Raw genomic sequence first — 20,755 nt, forward strand, 5'->3', positions numbered from 1 at the left:
GGCGTGTTGACTCTTATGGATATGAAGCATCAACTGACGGTGAGAAAACGCTAATGTTACTTCCGCCGAATTAGTTACATTTTCGCCAGAAACAGACTGTATCAAATATAAGTGACTGACTATCATAAACGATAAAGAACCTCCTCCCTGACAATAACGCCGACACGCGGTGTTTATTTTTGGACCACAATTCTTATATGAGACGATTCTAAGATGACCCAATGTTATTCTCCATAGAGAAATTACTTCCGCAAACCTGGGGATGAACGAGTCACGTCAGGACTTCGGTGCTCTAATCATAATTGATAGTAAAGGGGTGTAGGGGAGTGTTGTCCTTAGCTTAGGTAGGCTATGACTGCCTGTTTTTGATGTGTTTAACAGTTTTTTATTTTTCTGGTTTTGTTATTGTTCTTTGTCTTTAATGTCATTTTTGTTGAAAAATTAAGAAACTTTAATGACCAAAAAAATCTATTATTTGAGAACACTAGAGTAAATAAAGTGTGTGTGTGTGTGTGTGTGTGCGTGTGTGTGTGCGCGTGTGCGTGCGTGCGTGTGTGTGTGTGTGTGTGTGTTTAAATACAACCAAGTGACACTGAACTCACATGAACATACATTTATTACAAATATCACAATCCAGGAAACAACAATTCTTCAGTAAATCACATCTTTGGGAACCCTGGGGCAAAACTCCTTTATAGATGTTTAAATACAATGTGTGTTCCTTATTTCTTCCCAGTCTTGAACTTTATTTGCAGTAGAAGAGACAACTCTCAAATTCTCACTTTGATGTGCAAGGGTTTTCAGGAGCCAATGACAACCAGACAACAGTCTTTTACATACTGGGAGAGGTGCATGGAATTTTCAGAGATCATTCTTGTATTGTTGGAATAATTTAAAAAAAACATTGATTTCATGCAATTTGGTGGATGACAATCATTCCAGATTAATTATAAAAATAACAATTTAACCAAAGGAAATTTTAAGCATTATTCATCTCAAATGATTGTTTGCATTATGCTAAATTCCCCCATTTGCAAAATACAACTGTTAATTCTGTCAAACCAGAAATGCTTCAAGTAAAGGACGGCAAAAAAGTTGGAGGGGGAGAGACAGAAGGAGAGAAATATGGAGATAACAGGAAGAGAGTAGAGATGTGCTTAATTGCTGCTTAAGACATGAACAAGAAACTGTATGCTGCTCTGTTACGCTGAATTCACATGGGCAGAATGTTTACAATGCAAACATTTGCAAAATGCGTGTCTGAGGTTATGAATGACAGCCTTGTAAATAAGTGAGTTGTGCTCTGGCGACAGCTCCGGTGGTCCGAGCGGTCCAAAACAAGCAGCTGTACCCAGCTGAGGAGCTCACAGCCAGGGAGAAGAGATGTCCGATGTGTGACTCTGGCACCTTGTTTGTTGAAAATCTAGGCCACGTCTCAATCGTGATTGGTTTAAAAACGTTATCAATATTTGCTACTTCCGTACAGTAGTCTTTTTTTGTGGCGTTGAGATTATAAATCTACTCCACACCTGTGAATTAAGCATCACACCAACAGCGTTGCTTCGCTGCCATGTTCTGAGAATGCGCTGAGGGGTTCAATACAAAGTCTATGGAGAGGAGCGACCACCATTTTACCCACTGCGTCAGGGGAGGGGGTCGAGCCAGCAAAAAGCGACGTATCGAAGTTGAGAAAAGTTCAACTTGGACGCAGGGCGACCAACCAATCAGAAGCCCACGGACAGAAAGGTGGTGTGGTGATGAGTGTTTTAAAATAGTGCCTATTTCTTACCTAAAGTGTATAAATCTTTTACAAACAAGGTGCAACAGATTAGCAACGAATGTCTCTTCTCCTCTCCCCGTCTGTGAGCACCTCACCCAGGCGCAGCCGCTTGCTTTGATCCGCTCAGATCACCAGAGCTGTCGCTCAGCCTCAGTTCCACCCCATGTGTCACAAACCTGGAAATTACACTGCCTTTCTGATTGACTTGCTTCGCCCAAAATGTGTTCAGTACATACACAATCATAAGAGTATTACTAACCACGCCATACATTGTAGCAACATGCTACATGACATATTCAGCATACTGAGGCACCATGCTGACATGTCTAGTCACATTGTTTTCCATCATTGGTTCATTTGACCTTCAAGTCTGGTTACACAGTAGATTAGGTCGTTTTAACTCAACGTGGGTTTCTTCAACTGTCTCACTCACTGACTGTATGTCCATGGCAACATTCACCACACATCCAAAACAAGGTGTTCACCTTAGTGTATCGTACAATGGACAGATACATTAGCCTACTGACTGTATACCAGTTGTACTGCCAAAATAACATACTGCAGATACTTACAGAAAAACTGAACAGAAAACCACAGCACAGGTTACTAAGGTTTCACTTGGAGTCAATCTGGAAGTTGCCATTGTGTCTCATGGTGGAGACAATCGGGTAGATTTTGCTTAAATTAAGCCATCCTACAGAAATGTTGAAAATCAGGGTGAAATTCCAATACCAAAGTTTCTCCTTGGAGGCTTTCACCAAACACCCTGTTACACATAATTTGACTTGGGCAGCAACAATATGCTGCACCGTACCGAGAAAATCTTTATAGATTTTCATCTCCCTGCCTGTCAGTCTCTTCTTATTGTTAAATATTGATATCAAAAGGAAATTGTGGGTAAAGCACATCTGAGCAAAAAAAGAGGAAGCACCAGGAGTTAGGGCTAGGTATCACTGGAAATTGGTCAACAGTGCCAATACTGGTTATACACGTTTTGAGATGAGACACTTTCTACTGACCAATTTGTAAATGCCATCTACTTTTATATAGAATCAGACAATGTTCAATTGGTTTCCTCAATATAAATGCCCATTAGCCACTTAAACCCGGTATACACCAAAGACTGGCATCTTATTCCAAAGGTGTAAATGTCCAATAGTAATACCCAGCCCTAAAAAAAGAAGCTATCTTTGGGTGCATACACTGGAACTGACAAAACAATTGGACAGGTGTTGGTACAGAGAATATATTCTGAATTCCTAACATTTGGAAACCATGTCCATTCTTAGAAGCAAATAAAAATGACAATGCCAGGCAGAGGGCATCGCCAATGGCATTATCTTCACCCCTAATTGTAAAGAGAAAATATATCCGTTTACAGGCTGTATTCTAAAGTTCTTCTTGTATCCTGTGCTTATGCCTATCCAACCTTATCAGACTGTGCCTTTGCAGATGTGTTAGTAATGGTGATGGGACCGAGCTGAATTACAATGTGGGTTTGAGTGACCACTGGCTTCCTCCTCTCTCCCATGATGTCAGATAGCTCAACACAGGAGGTTGCAGACGACTTGGTGGTTCTGTGTTGTATGGGCTCCTCTTCCTACTCGTCTTGCCGTCTTTGTCTGAATCACACACACACTGCGAGCAGTGGGCTGATGTTACTTCCACTCTGCCTCTCTCTTGTCAATGAGTTGTGCGAGGGCTACAACAGAAAGAATATAAAGGAACATGAGGAAAGGATTCCACGATCCAACCATGGCTTTACTCCCCTCCTCTCCCTCTTCTTTTCGTTTTTTATATCTTTTATTGGAAAGGAAATTCCTCTCTTCCTATCCATCTCCTTATGTCCATCCCTCTCTCTTCTAGCCAGACCCAGGGTTCCGTTATAAGTCATCACAATGTCATGGCAACACCCTCACAGTCCTATTGGTCGGTTTGATTACGGTATGGGCAAGAGGGTATTGGAAGAGAGAGAGAGAGGCTGGAAGGAACGTATCCATGTCCTGACTGGAGGTGAAGCAGGAAGTGTGTCAGGAGACGTGTGCAATGAGTCTGACGCGGGTCTGGATGTCCTGGCGACACAACGGGCACGTCTCTAATTGTAAGGCACACTCCATACATATACCACTGCAGAGAGAGAAACAGGAACATGAATAAAAACATATCAGGTACACATGCGCAAAATAGAGAACATTGTATTACTGTTACGGGTAAGGTTATAGGTCATGGGGTCATAGGTGATAAGTCATATGATTGGCTGGACATGCTCTGACTGCATATCACCTGTGTGTCTAGTCTGTGTGTGCAAGGTGTTAGGCTGCCAGTCTGGAGGTAGGTGAGTGAAGTACATTTTCACTGCATACAGAAACTACATTTCTACGGGCGAAGCCAGTGACAATACACCACCATTGAGAAGTGTGAGAAACCTGGTCCTATGAGAGAAGTGTTTCTCAGTGTAAAGCCCAGTTCATAAGCGAAATTCTTATTCGCAAGATAAACTGAAAGACGTCGACGAATGTGGTTCGCTTTGCGTCCACACAGATACATAGTGGTCCCTGAGCAGACGTCCACACAGCTCACAGACACTGCACAAGGTCCACACAATCCTTCATGTACGTGTGTACCCGTCTGTGTGACCAGTCCATGAGAAAGATCTATAAAATGTGGCTGCTGTGCTATATGCTTCAAGTACACTAGACTAAAATGAATGGTTTAAACAATAAGCACCAGTCATTGAACTTCACATGAGCATGCAGCGAGACTAAATACTTATCATAAAAGACTTAAATACTTATCATAAAAGACTTATGATACTATTAAACAAGAAAAAGACTGATTTAGACAGCTCTGACCGAGTTTTATGTCCACCTTACACCAAATGATCCAGATGACAGGAACACGCCACACGACTTGAGTAAAACTCTCAAGATTTAATCCTGTAATTGGACATTTGTTGGATGGAGAAAATGGAGGATGAGGAACGCGACAGCATGCCACCTATGGAGGCATACGGCGGAGCTGGCTGGTGAAGCTTAGGGACAAATTAAGGAATCACTTATGCAAAGCCAACCATTGTGCTTGGGGTGTCTAAATGCATGTCCAGTCTAAAATTTTACCCAAGAGCGAAGTTAATCTGTATTGAATTAATGGGTATAGAGTAGAGACTACGGATCCATGTTAGTGATTGTTACCTACAACAACCACATCTTAAAGCTAATACAAACATCTTTGAACAAAAACATCATACATAACATGGATAATTGATGGATTTATTCCACACACACACATACTGTACATACCCGTGTCCACAGGGTCGCAGTTCGGTGTCAGCCATGATGTCACAACACAATGTGCAGCAATTGTCGCGGATGCTAACCTGCTTCAGCAAGGCCAGGCGCCGGTGTCTGGAGGATGAACACACGTGTGCATGTGCACAAACAACCGTTAGGAAAATAACAGCACACAGCCAACAAGGGATTTGGCTATTGGCCTGTAATCTTTCAAATCACAAACCATGATTTACCCAAATATTATGAAGTCAATTCAAGCGAGGTTGCCATTTGGTTGAGGTATTCATCTATACGGGACACTATTGTTTGTTTCCTGCTGCCCTAACCTAAAGCTACATAGCCAAAAGCTGAGTAATGAATGCTGACTTCAATAAAGCAGACATTCTTTGTGACAGAGCCCCGGGGAACAGACTGGACAACTGGCACTGTGTGCATGCCAATCATTTACTACCCAATCAGTCATTTACTTAAGGCCTTTGGGAGATTAAAGTTGAGTAATAGATTAAAATTTGGTTTACCACAAAAAGGTACAATTGTTTTTTTTTGTTGTAAGTACATTAGGTAGGTGCTGCCTAATAGTGGTTTTAGTATGATTCATACCTGGGCAGAATGATCTTTTCGTTGGGTAGCAGAGAGGCAAAGTCGTTAAAGGTGCTGAACTTGATGGAGGGTGGGTGGCGGAAAGGCTTGGCCCCGAAGTTGAACTCACACTGCTGGTATGACATGAAGCTGGCTGCCGCAAAGAAACCAGACCTGGACAGAGAGAGGTGAAACATGAAGGGAAACAATTAGAACAAAGGGGAGTAGAAGATAAGATGTAGAGAGGTTAAAGAAGAATAGAGGTAGGATGTAGGGAGAAATATGTTACCAAAAAAGTTCTCTCTCTCTCTCCCCCTCTCTCTGGTAAGACCGGAACAAGACAGTTGTTGTTACTGGGAAGTTGTCGCGTAGACTAGAGTTATGAGTTGTCGGCATTCTAAATGCGAGATCGCCGGTTGGTCCGGACGGTTATTAAGTTGTGTATTGACTCTCCACAAAAGCTCCAGATGAAACACGACGTTAATAATAAAACGTGGACACGTTAAAACGTTATCACTCGAATGGTATATCTCTATGAGGAGACTAAAAGATTCCCACAAATGCTTCATCAACTTTCCCCAAAAGCTGTCCTAACCAGACACAGGGACGGCATCCACTGCCTATCATAATGAGTGTATGTATCTTTAAATGCTCAGGTAACAGGTAGTGACGTAGTCACGTTTACGTGTATTACCTCAGTTTATTATTGTCTGACGTTCCAGTATATCTTCACAAGCTTTAGGAGTTCATGACAAAAGCTAAGTGCATGCATGGTTATTGTATCGTTGTGTTCATGCGTCGTAATGCACAATTCATGTTGTAAGAAGATGTAAGAAAGCATACCTAACATCATTTGTATAATGTTCATATGTGGCTGGAGGAGTTAACGTGGTGTTTTGCTAACCATTTGTTTATGACAAGAGAAGTACTGTATCACCGTTTATGTTGCCTGTAAAGTGACCAAATACTTTGCGTTCATTCCATGTTGTATTTATTTGCTGTGAACATCATTCTCTGCTGTCCCCCTATTCGGCCACCAGGGGTCATTCTTTTTCAATTATAACTGGACAGTTCATTCATGACTGGAAAGTGAATGACTTCTGTTCAAGCGTGAAAAGAAACACTGCTAATGTCTGCAGATGTCTTAATACTAATATTGAGCCTTTATGGGTGATTGTTACCATTGTAAAGATGAGTGAGTGAGTGTGAGTGTGAGTGTGAGTGTGTGTGTGTGTGTGTGTGTGTGTGTGTGTGTGTGTGTGTGTGTGTGTGTGTGAACTTACGTGGCTGAGGAGAAGACCTGTTTCTCTGGCGGCAGCTGGTGTCCATTGAGATAGAAGATCATCTGTTTCTTACTGAGGTCCAGCAAAAAGCCTATGGCATCTCCTAATCAGGACACACACATGGACATGGATTTGTACTTGATGCGCATTGTGTCGTGCACTAAAAAACAGCCGATCTAGAAGCTCACAACGTGTTGCAGTGCAACACGTTGTAAGCTTGTATTATATAAAGTATAAATGAGGCTTTAGGCCTGGCAGTAAGGCCTGTTTGTGGCTAAATCAATGGACTAACAGGGGTCTGAATAATCTACTTAATATATGAAAAAAGAAAGGATACATACCTTCCTTCCAGCAGGGGTGAGAGTGTGGTTTACTGCGAGCATTGTACCAGATGAGCTGCCTGCAGCCATCATACGCACACGAATACTCATCATCTCCTATCCCATAGCCCTCCTGCAACACACACACACACACACACACACACACACAAAGAGGGGGGGGGTATATCCAAGAAAAGGAGACTGTGTAAGAATAAAATTCAAAACATTTTCAAAAATGATTTAAAAAAAAGAAAGTGCTTGAATAGGAGTGTGGACAAACTAAAGCAGCACTGGAGGTAAAGAGAAAAGGGTCAACGGTAAAAGGATTAGAGATGATTATTACATGATTAAGGAACTTGCTGTCCTTGGTGGCCCATCCAATCTGCATCACCCCCGATGTAACGACGGTCACCTCATAGTACCAAACCCCAGAGTCCACGCAGAACGTACAGCGCACGCTCTCAAACGATGAGGCGTCACATCGAGCCTAAAGGAAGGGGCCGAAAGACAGAAAAAATGAGTAAGCAAGGAACGTGTAAACTTTGAACTTCAACTAACTGTCTATAAATCTTATTTTATAGTTATTTTGTAAAACTATCATTAGATCTTTGGGCTAAAGCTTTGTTTAACAGAACTTTGGTCCCGATCACACACACACACACACACACACACACACACCTCTAGTCCAGTGGGGGAGATCTTGAGGTACTCGCTGACATCATTGCTGTTGAGCATGGCGTTGATGTTGCCGAGGTTGACCTTCTCATACGTGAACGGACGGCCATCCTTCAGGACTGTTCAGAGAAGAAGCTTTAATACAGTATATCCTTTAACCCTTTCAGACCTGGAACGCATCTGTGTCACTTTAGATTTCTTTGGCTATTCAAAAATAGCAGATATACAAGCTCATCGCTTGTAGATCTGCTATTTTTGAAAAATCTTGAAAAAAAAAATGTTTAGATTTTTTTCCAAAAACTGATTTTTTTTAAGAATCGCCTCAGGTCTTGGGATCAGGCCAACGTCGTTGAGCTAGAACGACACGGCTATACTCACAGAGATTGTCGAGGCTCCACTGGGAACAGAATCCGACCTGCCTCTTGAGGTAGTCAGACTGCTCTGCCCAGGTCTCCAGGACAGCAAGTCGATCGCTGATACATGACTCGGACACAGTTAGCTTGTTCTCACCTGCGGGGACCAGAGATTAATGAGTGGTTAAAAGAAGGCATCAGAGAATGAAGCAATCTAACTTTCCTTTGATCATATTATGTTCCTTCTTCTGAGCTTCACTGTAATGTTTAGAGCAGTGGTTCTCAAACTTTTTCATGCCAAGGACCCCCAAAATTATGCATTTGGCCGCGGACCCCCATCTAAAAATATTTTGTTCCAGGCAGGGACCCACCAGAAGCCAAGATTTGAGTTACAAATGTTCGCTTTAAAAATATATATATATTCAAAGATTTGCAAAAAATTTCAAGATTTTAAAAAAATAGCAGATCTACAAGCTCATAGCGCGGCACTCGTGCCGCGCTATGAGCTTGTATATCTGCTATTTTTGAATAGCCAAAGTATAAAAGGTCATAATTATTCTGATGCTATATTTACACATTTTTCTGGGTACCCCCTGGAACACCCTCAAGTACCCCTGGGGGTCCCCGGACCCCACTTTGAGAACCAATGGTTTAGAGGGGTACATTTGAAATAAAAACAGCATTGCATTTTCACAATTTTCCGCCATAATCTGAAGACTCACCTCTTCAGACTCCACCTCACCCCCTAGCACTTCACCCTCTCTATACCCCTTCCTGCCACCTTCTGCCTCCATTGATGCTAGCAATTGAACAAGATATGGCTACCAGGCAGACATATTATCTTGGTCACTTGCTGTTTGTTACTTATGTTTGTATTGACCACAATGTTAAGAATGTAATTTAGATAGCATGTTATTTAAACAGATGCTAGGTTCATTGTTTACCTGGTAGCCTATAGTTTCAATGTAGAGATTGTTATTTTATCATTTGACTGATGTTAGGTTGTTAGGTTTAACCGGGATCCTAGTTTCTTGAGGCACTGCACTGTCTCTCTAAATTCTATGTATGTGATTACCTTGCTTATTGTAAGTCGCTCTGGATAAGAGCATCTGTAAATTGTTGATAAGAGTTCCCTAAATGCTGGGATGCAATCATTGAACGTACTTGTCTGGGAAAACTTCTCCAAGGCAATGAGAGCAAACAGCATGACAGTAGGGTGGGACTCTGAGCTCTGGAACAAGACAGAAAAGATAAGTATATACTGTATACACATATTCATACACATTGTAACATTCTAAAGAGGTTGCTAAGATATCATATTTAGGAATTTCCCACTGTTTTTATTCAGCAATTGTAGCAACACATTTACGCTTTAAGGGATGTAGGATGGACTCTGGCACAACATGAAAGGGCCACTCACACAAGCTTTGTAATCAAATTGTATGGTTCCGAAACAAAAAGGATTTATGACTCTCACAAGTGCATGAAAAAAAAACACATAGTGAGCGGTTTCGACGTTAACTTCTCCTTCTTGTCTGTCACTTGCAGGTGACAGACAACTAAATATTCAACACTGCAATATGTGTGTAATGTGACACTTCACATCAAAGCTGCTTCATTTGACACACTGTCTCACACACACACACACACACACACACACACACAGTGTATTTGTGTTTGCTCACCAGGCTCTCTAGAAGGTATTCCAGGGTTCCAGGACTCAACAGCCCAATACTGGCAGGACCTTATATTGACAAAAATAAAAAGCTGAACTTCAATTGTTCCAAGAACATAAAACCTGTCAGTAGTCCCTGGACAACAACTTCAATGTCTTGTATATATCTGCGGCAATTAATGAATATTGATAACTATTTCAAGACCTATAAGTAACTCTTGCTTTTTGGGTGTAAAGTATTTGTCACCTTGCAATTTTAACCACATAACCCTAGCGTTCCTAATCTGGGCATCTCATAATCGGCGTAAATTCAGCAAAAATAGCAGACCTAGAATGTCACAACACGATACCTTGAGAGCTTGTAGATCGGCTATTTTCGGCAAAGAGAATTTGTGTAGTGGGGAAAAAGGTCACTGAAGTATATAACTTGATGACAATGCTGTCAGGTAGCATTGCAAGCTGTGGGCATCTTGCCCATTGTCAATAGTCAGATTATAGAAGAGATTCAACCAGCAATTAAGTCAATGGAATGTCCTTACAAGTAGTAGTGTTGTGTTGCATTAGGAATGAATACATAATGGCGCAAACTGTCTATACTTGACATACCAGCCAGTTTCTCTGCCAGGCAGCCCAGGACAGCAGTGGTGTTTCTGTGTTTAGCTGGGATGAGAGCATCCTGGCGCGCTACAGCAGCACTTAGACTCAACATCTCAGAGAGCTTCTGCAGAGCATCCTGGAGACAGGGGGGGAGAACGGAACGACTGTTATATTGCATGTAGAAGATATTCACACAGAAGCCATGCAATCTGCACAACATCACACAGAGCGAGAGAGACAGTTACTGTTCTGGAATGCATCAACACACACTTGCATGTACACTCAAATAAAAACACCCACCCACACTAATAACACAGCTTCTGTAGAATATGCTGGACAGATGGGAGGATGTGTCATTTCAGACATGTCATTTTACATTAAGCCAAAAGGTTATTGGAGAGGATGCAAACTGGCTGCCAAGATAGACAAAGGGACGCTATGGCAACAAGTCGAGGCATATGTTAGCATGCATACGCACATGTACACAACCACACAGCTTCTGAAAAACTGAAAGACCTCAGGGATGGAAGGGAAGAGAGACTGGTTTTACTAGTTAAACATTTCAGCTAAGAGTATCTTAAGCAGCTTAAGCACTCTTCAAACAAGAATGCATTATGTAATTAAAATATCCTCTTTTCAAAGAACAAGGCGGGTGCATACAAAACCTGGAGAGTGCCATTTATGTCATACTGAAGATCTCTTAACCACATTAACCCTGGCGTCCCTATTTTGGGCGAACTTTTTCAACGTTTTTCCAAAAATTCTAAAATGTCAAGAATAGAGGAAACTGGTTATCTACAATCTCAAAACGTGCCGCAGCGTGGCACGTTGTGAGCTTATTATACAGTAGATTGGCTATTTTCACTATTCATCGTATGACAAACTATGTAAGCTATTAGGCTTAAGTGGTTAATTGCTAGGGTTTGAGCTGGGCATGGTTTTAAAATGTAGGCACTGGCACTAACAGTAATAATAATTAATAGTAATTGTGGACCTTGGTCAGATTTTGACTCATAGCTTACACAGCTCTACCTTGGTTCAAGTTTCAATGAGGCAAGGTTAAGTACACACACACACACACACACGTGTTACTGACCTTGGTGGGCAGGGGACACTCATCCAGTAGAAGGGTGATCACAGCAGGGCCCAGCGGATCGTCCAGTGGAATCACTCGGATCAGAGATTGGACCACCTCCAACCAACCATCATCTGAGGGAGCAAAGAGCAAAGGAGCAAGAGAGGAGAGTGAAAATGATTACAGAGACACGAAGAGAGAAAGCAGAGGATCACATGGCATGGTATCAGATAAAATATGCAACAATGCACTTGACTTTTATGAAAGAGAAACTAGCACTTAAAGATGCTGAAGGTTCAAAATACAGTCAGATACATGAAGTCTAAATGCATGAAGAAACAGGTACAGTATGGACACGATACTGAAAGTTCAAAATGCTGTCTAAATGCATGAAGAAACAGGTATGGCCAGTGATTTTTGGTGTCTCCCCGATAACTAAACTTAGAAAATAAATTATGAATTAACCACAAAAATAGTGAAAATAATAGCCAATGAACAAGCTCACAACGTGTAACATAACGACACACTGTCAACTTGTAGATTTGCTATTTTCAGTACTCATTTTAACAAAATATTTATTTGATCTCCTTTTAGTGTGTATCTCACCTGTCTCTGCCATCTCATGCAATGTAATCATGGAGTAAGGAGGCTCTTGGTCACTGAAAAACAAGGCAGAAACAATTTAGAGTGTTAATTTAATGTAACCAAATCAACCCTTACAGGTCCAGTTTGTTACATTTTCAGACTCTCCCAAATCAACCCTTACAGGTCCAGTTTGTTACATTTAACACTCTCGGAGTTAAATTAATACAACCTCAACCACATCTTGATATGTGTATTATTACGGTGTTTATTACTGTGTGGTGCACAGTATTTTCAAAATGAAAATGAATAAAATGTTTTTTTTACTCTGTCCCTGTGACCACCATAATAAACTTTATGTAAATAAATACATGATTTAAGCGTGTGTGTGTGTGTGTGCCGCACGGCTGTGTGCATGCCTATTTGTGTCTCTAGACAGCTGTGTAATGAGTAGAGTAAGAACAGACTATAATTGTGAGGGATTTGCTTCAGTTGTTGTTGGTGGTGATGTTGCTGTTACTTAGACTGAGCTGTACAGTACAGTCAAGAGCCTCATTTAGCCGTTTTGATCCTCACACTACCCAACAGACTACGTCACACAGCTCTACTGTAGGAAGAAGGGCATGAAAACTAACCAGTTTTCTAAACTATCAACCAACAACATAGTTTACTTTGCATTTGTTTTGGAAGTTAAACGGTTTCTGCCAAGAATAAATCCAATAATACACGTTTATAATATAATTATAAGCTAACTGATTTGTATTAATTAGTAGATTTATAAGGTTTTTAGATATAGTTGTCCTAGATCTGCCCCTAAAGAATGCTCATTCACATTTAGTTATTTCATTATAAGTTAGTTATTATAAGTTCATAAAATAAAATGTGCCAACAGACAAAATGAGGGAAACACCTCATTCTCAATCCATTATAAATATCATAACTATTATCTTATATATTACACTCACTTATCCACTAGCGTCCTGATGACAGCGAGCGTGTCCAGCACCAAACCATCTACGTTCTGTTTCTTGCGTCTTGGTTCATGGGGCCCACGGCCCCTGCGTGGCGGCCGAACCGGGTCCCTGGGTCGACTACTCCGAGCCTCTCCAGCATCGACACCGACACCTGTACCATGTCCGTGATCCACCCGCCTGGCCTGGCCTCGGGTCGCCCGCGTCGACCCGTGGTGGTGGTCCTCCGGGTCACTGTCCTCCCGGCACACACAGCTATTACCCATGGTTACGGTGCTGGAGACCACGCTGATAAGGGTCTCCCAGAATGGAGGAGGGGGTTTTGAGGAGGAAAGGAAACGCAGAACCTGTGCAAGGCTCCTGCAGGCACAGAATGTGATCCAGGCGGCTACTATCATATCATTTGTAGCACTTGTCTTGGGAGGGTCTCATCCTTACGGGCAGAGAGGGGTCACTGTCACTTATCATATTGATGCCGAGCAGAGATGTGAGATTGTTGGGGCCGCAACCCTATCTGGCTGGGTTAAATGGAGTGGAAAGGCTCAGATGGTGAAATCAAAAGGGCGTTGACCATCATAAATGGTGCTGATACATTATCCAGCTTTCTCTTTCAGCTTGCACACCTGAGGGTATAATAAACACAGACAGACACCATTTAAAACCAGAGTTAGATACAAACTAGCCTTGGATCAAGGCTATCATAGATGTATTTGATCTATTTTGACATTTGTCCATCTTTATACGAAAATAAAAGTCAGATTCAATAAAATACATCTATGACAGTCTTGATCCAAGGCTAGATATCAACAGTCCTGCACAAAGCTATCAGCTAATGTCAACGAATCTAGTACAATGATAGACATTTCTCACTCCACACAGATAAAAAAAACTGCTGTCGACAAGATCATTGAGCAACAAGCAAACCCACAGTTGTTGGCAAATTCAGTTGACAAAAAGTGTCAACTAGCCTTGGATCAAGACTATGATAGCTGCATGTAATCGAGTCTGACGTTTACTTTCGTATCTTTGTCAGAATCTATTAAACACATAATGTGATAGTCTTGATAAAAGGCTAGTCGATTGTGTGGTAGATTTCAGCATTATTTGTTGACAAACGTCATCAGTGCTGCCTGTCTCGTCTCGTCTAGCTCGCTAAACGTTGCCTAATGCCTGCCCCAGGTTTTAACTTGAGCAACATAGCATGCATTTCCCAACACATACCTCAGTATGTAACATCTACTATAATGTGTAACTAACTACCACCCACGGACTGTGAACCAACAACATAGCAACACATTTCCTCGCCTCTGTGTTCTTCTTACCTTACAGTGAATCAGTTGAGCAGTCCGATCCGTGTCCAGTGACATGTAGAGATCAGTGTCAGTAGCAAACAGGCTAGCTGTTCACACTCACACACTCGTTGTGTTCAACGCTAGCAGCCGATCATATTAGCTACCGTTTTGTAGCGATGTTGTTCCTTCTTATCAACCACGATCGACCGACCGTGTGACAGCGTTGATCCCGAGGCTGAAATCGCGTATGTTTCACCAATGTCTCGTTGCTGGACTTTGTTGTAATAGATCCACGTAATGGTGGCTAACGCCCTGTAAACATGTTATAATATGTGGCTTAAACACACACACACACACACCACTAGAGTGCTAATAGCTAAGTTCCGTAGCGTCATCAGCTGTCGATGGAGGAGGTCCTCCTCCCACCCTTTTCACCACAACCCCAAATGCCAGGGGTGGAAAAAAGTACTCACATGTTTTTACTTAAGTAAAAGTATCAATATTGCAATGTAGAAATGCTCTGTTACAAGTTTTTAAAAAATCCGGAATTCTAAATTTACTCGAGTAAAAGTACAAAAAGTATTGGTATCAAAATGTACTTAAAAAGTACCAAAAGTAGAAATTGCTCATTATGCAGAAGGTGGTTTTAAAATGAAAATATAAAAAATATATTTTGAAAATAGCAGATCTATTTTAATATAATGTTTTGTAATAATAATCAAAATCTGCAAAGTAACTAGGCCTACTAACTAAAGTTTTCAAATAATTGTAGTGGTGGAGTAAAAATATAATATTTGCTTCTGATATGCAGTGGATTAGAAGTAAAAGTACTGAAAATTGGAAATACTCCAGTAAAGTGAAAGTACCTCAACGTTTTTACTTAAGTAGCCTACAGTACTTGAGTATATGTACTTACTTTCCACCACTGGGGGAAGTTCCCCCCTCCCCCTTTCACCAAAACCCCAAACGCAGACTAAAAGTTAGACACGTCATGACATGCTGAACCTTAGATCTTATCATCTCTCTTCCAGCTCTTTACTTTACTAAACAGAAAAGACATTTTTAGGATACCAATCCAGTCAGGACTCAGGAGAGAGAGAGAGATAAATTAAAACTGTATAAACACTATAATGAAGCTGATAAAGGGGTTCTTTTTTCACTCTACACCAGGGGTTTTCAACAGGTGGTCCGTGGACCACTGGTGGTCCGTGAGGGTATTGCTTGTGGTCCCTGGCCATGCATTTTGTAATGAAGGAAAGTGAAGATTTGTATTTTTTATTGTATTCCACGGAACAGTGCACTAATGACCTGGTGACCTACAGTATGATGATGTGTCAACGTTGTCAGTTACTGGGAAGTTGGAGGTCAATAAATTCCACAGAAAAGGGAGAATCTCCAGAAGGGGAAGTTGTACCCATTGCCTGATTGAGTCATCATTATTAGGAAATGTGCCCATACTGTGTATAATCACATGTGTCTGCTCACTCATACATAAATTAGATTAAGTAAGAGAATGGAATAAGGGTAACCTTGGGATAGGAATAGAACAGTGGTTTTTAGCTCTGGACTAATAGCATATTTCAGTTAAATAATGAAATAATGCATATTTCAGTTTAATACTATTTCAGATAAATAGGCTTGATATAATTTGTTGCACATAATATCGTGCAACAAATTAAATCAAGCCCTTAACAGTTAAATATTAGGCCTATTTCACTTCAAGCTTTTTCTCCCACACCACGCCTATTAATTCAAATCATTTTCTTACATTTGATTTGGACTTGGAAATATTATTTAAAAATGTAATGTAAAACATTTAACAAAGGCATGTTATGTATTTATATTTTAAAACATTTTCCCATTGACAACCTGCAGGCCTAATTATGCCATGGACCAATAGTAGTCCGTGGACCATTGGTTGAGAAACGGTGGGATAAATAGACATGGGATGCATAAGTGTTACCAAAGCACTAATATTAGTCCATATCCCCATATCCCCCCATGTCAGGGTGGTGGTCCCTGATTCACAATCAGTTGAAACCCCCTGCTCTACACAATTATTTTGTGTAGTTTTCATGAAAAAAAACAAAAGCTATAGCAAATTTGGCAGAAAGACCAATAAAGACATGTGTGTGCCATATGTTAACATTAGGCAGGACGTATTGGCCCAGACTTAATCATCATAACTGTTTTTCACATATTATGGCTACTGTGACTGTGATGGTATGGCATTGGCTGGGCATTGGAAATAAAAGCCCTAAAAACATCTGACAGATAGGCCTATACTTGAGGTTATAGGTGACAAGTGTTTGATATGTTTCTTTTATTTCAGCAGTTGTTTGTAGGTCTACCAGTAAAGGGTAAATGAAACTTGAGCGTTGGTATATAGGCTACCGCCCACAGCACAGCAGGGCTGTGTAGACTTGAGGCTTCGACTCAAGTTACTAAAGTCTTGACTTGAGATTTGACTTGCCCAAACACAAGGAGTTTACCAACAATTGTAGCAGCTTTCTCTAAAACAACTGAGGCTATTGGTGTCCTAAAAATGCAAGTCATCTGAAGCCAAATGACAACACACTAATGAAAATATTCACTACAGCCGCTGGTGTCAATATGTTGCCTACTGGAGTGTAGTGGGGGAGGATTTTAAGTTCTCCTTGACCAGAGCCTGCCTGCAAAGCATCCAATTGGTTGGCTTCAGAAGACTTAAGTCGCCTAAATTGTAAGACATTTATTATATGCTGCATGAGCTTATATGTGAATGTAGGCACATTTTTATTTAATTTGTTGCCCTTTTTGGAGCTCAAAGTTTTGCTGACCTGGTCCTTGTGTGGACAAAGAACCCCTCTGTTTCAAATGGCATGAGTAATGACAATGCAATTTTTTGGGGAACTATTCCCTTAAAACAGCTCCATGTCTTTTTTGTTCAAAATGTTTTGAGGAACAGAGTTACATATCATGCTGCAACCGCATTGACTCATTCTTGAAGAGAAATTCATTGCTAGTTCCTCTGTATTGTACTTAAAGTAAGTAGGCCTAAGTATGAAAAATAGTATATCATGGTCTCTGCCCAATTGTGTTACAATGATCATTCCATTGCATGTGATAGAGCAGCAATCCCACCTATTTAAGGTACATTATTACAAGTATATATTGTGTAAAAGAATGTACATTTGTTTCTTTTTATAGCACTAATGTAAGAAACAATTAACACATATTTGAAAGAACAGTTTTTTTTCACATCCCTATGTCAATAATTTGATGACCGGGTCATCAGTCAGTAGAAGCTCCACCGGTCATCAAATTATTGGCTTCGGAATGCCACAAAAACAAAAGATTCTGCATGAATTCAAAGCTTCATGGGATGTGTAATTGATAGATAATAAGATTTTTTTTTGGGGTGAACTACTCCATAAAACGAAGCTAACAGAACACCGATTATTTGTGTAAGTGCTGAATAAAAACAATTAGCTTTTTTGTTGATTTTCTTTTCATGTTGTTTTATTTCAACTGGAAATAGCAATTAAAACATAACTAAAGGCTTTAAAAAAAACTGTCCATGTGTAAAATTGGGAACTAATTCAGACTGTGTGCTTTAGGGCAATCGTACACCCTGCTTTTGTCAAGACACGTGTTGAATGAGTTGTCATGATACATGCCACTCTTTCCCAGATCTTCTGTAAATCTTTGTGACCGAGGATGGTAAGTACAGGGTGAACTTTCAAACGTTGGCGGACGTCTACCGATGTCACTTGAGGAGGTCTTGTACAGTGGATTCTGGGGTTTTGCCCACGGCACTGCTGGTGATAACTCTTTAGCCGATGGGGTCATCATGCAAGAGAAGACTGGGTTACCAGGGTTGGCACATGTTTTTGCCTGATTATTTAGTCCCTGCTGCTCTTGAAAGGCTGGCATCATTGTGGTACCTATAAGAAAGGTTTCACTGAAATTCAATGCTTTATTGCAAACATAGAAAAGCAACATAAAGTGGCCAAATGGAAATGAATACTGAAATATCAAGTAGTCGCCTTAATGTATCGTGTCTGCACTGTAGAGACACTTGCTCACACAGGCTTTTTGTTTATTTGCTAGTTTGTTTACTTGTTGATATAAAGCATCATTTGGTCTCTTGAAAGGTACTGTATGAGTTAAATGTATTATTATTATTATTATTATTATCTTCAAAAGGCTTTAAAAGACTGCTAATATTCTGAAAAAAACACCTGCTGCACACATTCAAGGATAATTCAGGTAAGCAAATTATGTTTGTCTTTTGAGTTATGATATTTTTTTCTGAGAATTTGAGTTAGCATTTTTTCCCCATTCTTTTTAATAGGATTTACAGTAGCTATGTTTCTAAAGCTGGCTAACATAATTCTTGAACGTTTTTGACCCAGTGAGAATGAGATCTGCTTAATTCCATCTCATAATCCAAAACGGAGAAAATTAAAGACACATTAAAGATCTGTCACTGAGTTTTGAAATCTAAATGCTTTGCTGCACTGACTTGAGTAGCATAGTCTAGCCTGTGAGATTGCCACCCATTTATCTCTGAAAACATACTGATCAAACGACTGTAGCGACACTCAAAAAATGTGTTTACATACCTTACAAACGCTATCTGTAGAGTAGATTAACAAAAAAAATGTTGATTTGGCTGCCTTGGTCTTCAGTGTTTGCAACTGCAGTAGGGCGCTTAGCAACACGTTTCCAGGAAGTCTCGGTTACTATGGTGATAGGGACATTGGATGCTTCTGTAGCCTAGTGTGGTAGCCTGCTGCGGAAAGCCTGGGGACCGCGAGGTCAATGCTGTAGTGATTCTTGATCGGCTTGTTGTGTACTTTTACATTTACGGCAATGACAGTTTTAACAAGACTAACGTGTTTATCTTACCACTGGCTTCCTTCAAAACAAACCTGAAAATCCACCTTACAGGAGGCCAAGGGGGAGGTAACTCTGACTTCTCCCATATAAAGATGATGGCATTCACTGCCTTCACCACCCCCCTCCCCCTCTAAACCCCCCACCCTTTTTTTCTACTCTGTTTTATATTTGTTGATGATATTGTATTTTTTATGCTATGTTGATGAATTGAATACATAGGACCTCAATGGAAACAAGTCCCCAGGACTTTTTGGGGTTATCCTTTTAGACTAAGTGTATGACTGTACTCAGTGTACTCGTGCTGTTTGCATTCCTGTCTAGTAAAGTATTCAATCAATCAAAAGGTTACCACTGCTGCTTTCGTGTCAGTGGAACCTTGGGCATTCCTTTCTTTAGTTTATATCTGTAAATTTGTATTTGGCAAGATCTGCAACTCTCAGCAAGTAGGCCTATATTTCACGTGTAAAAAAACACACTCATTAAGTTGACCCCACAGACAAGTATCTTGAGTGAAGCCTGATATTTGGATAATTTTCCATAATTTTCCAGAACTACCCTCAGACAAGTAGCCTTACCTCAGAAATAATCTCCAATTGAAAGCGATTGTCACATTCGCCTTCATTGTTTGGCTATTGTGCTAAAATCCTAAGAATGTTATTTAGACTAGCATGTTTTAGATAGATGCCAGGCTTATGTTTACCTAGGCTATCCTATCTACTTTTGTAACTAAATGTTTTCTTTGAACACTACTACCATATCGTTTGACTAGGGTTCATGATGTCATTTACTCTCTGAAAATGCCCAAATGTAAATTACAAGAGTTAAAAGCCTCGTCTAGAAATGCTTCAAACATGTTAAGACCGGTGTTTTCAGACTGACATTTCAGGTGTTTTAATTAGTTTACTTTATTTGCTTGTGGCAGGGCTACCTGTAGTTAATTCCATGCAGTGATCTGAAATGTTAATCTTTATCAAAATATTTTATATCTCAAGGTTCAAGGTTCATCTGATCTAACTACAGTGTATTCACAACTCCAATGGAATCATTGCCTGCTGTGGTACATTGTAAATCTCTTAATATAATTTTTTGATCTCTGAGTTCTCTGCATAATGTAATTTTTTTCTCTATACAAAATGTGTTAGGGATTGTACTTTTATATTTGCATAACAGGTGTTTGGATTTCCACACATTTCACAGATGGGTGAATGAATTACCTTGGAAAAGGAGGAAGTCCGCACACTGTTCTCAAGCTCCAAGAAACTCACTTTTTACCCCTGCAACGTTTCGACCTTCTAGGTCTTCATCAGGCAAGTATTATGAATTACCTTGGCTCACATTAGACTAATACTTTGAATTGCTCACCTCAAACGTACAGTTTAACATAATAAAGTACAAGTAC

General features: G+C 40.4%; 1 protein-coding gene across 1 annotated transcript; it reads right to left on the bottom strand.

Annotated features, from left to right (window-relative positions):
• Window positions 1-598: 598 nt before the first annotated feature.
• On the bottom strand, window positions 599-14,862 carry rspry1 (ring finger and SPRY domain containing 1). Its single transcript, XM_080438501.1, has 15 exons — window positions 14,503-14,862; window positions 13,175-13,803; window positions 12,234-12,286; window positions 11,649-11,761; window positions 10,562-10,688; window positions 9,966-10,024; window positions 9,445-9,511; window positions 8,306-8,437; window positions 7,931-8,046; window positions 7,596-7,739; window positions 7,274-7,385; window positions 6,933-7,035; window positions 5,671-5,823; window positions 5,080-5,184; window positions 599-3,907 (listed from the first exon to the last, which is right to left on the bottom strand). The coding sequence occupies exons 2-15, from the start codon at window positions 13,576-13,578 to the stop codon at window positions 3,811-3,813; spliced, it is 1,785 nt and encodes a 594-aa protein (XP_080294627.1). The 5' UTR covers window positions 13,579-13,803; window positions 14,503-14,862; the 3' UTR covers window positions 599-3,810.
• Between the last annotated feature and the right edge of the window lie 5,893 nt (window positions 14,863-20,755).

This window comes from Gymnoscopelus braueri (genome assembly GCF_963280865.1).
Source record: "Gymnoscopelus braueri genome assembly, chromosome: 9".
Taxonomy (NCBI): Eukaryota; Metazoa; Chordata; class Actinopteri; order Myctophiformes; family Myctophidae; genus Gymnoscopelus; species Gymnoscopelus braueri.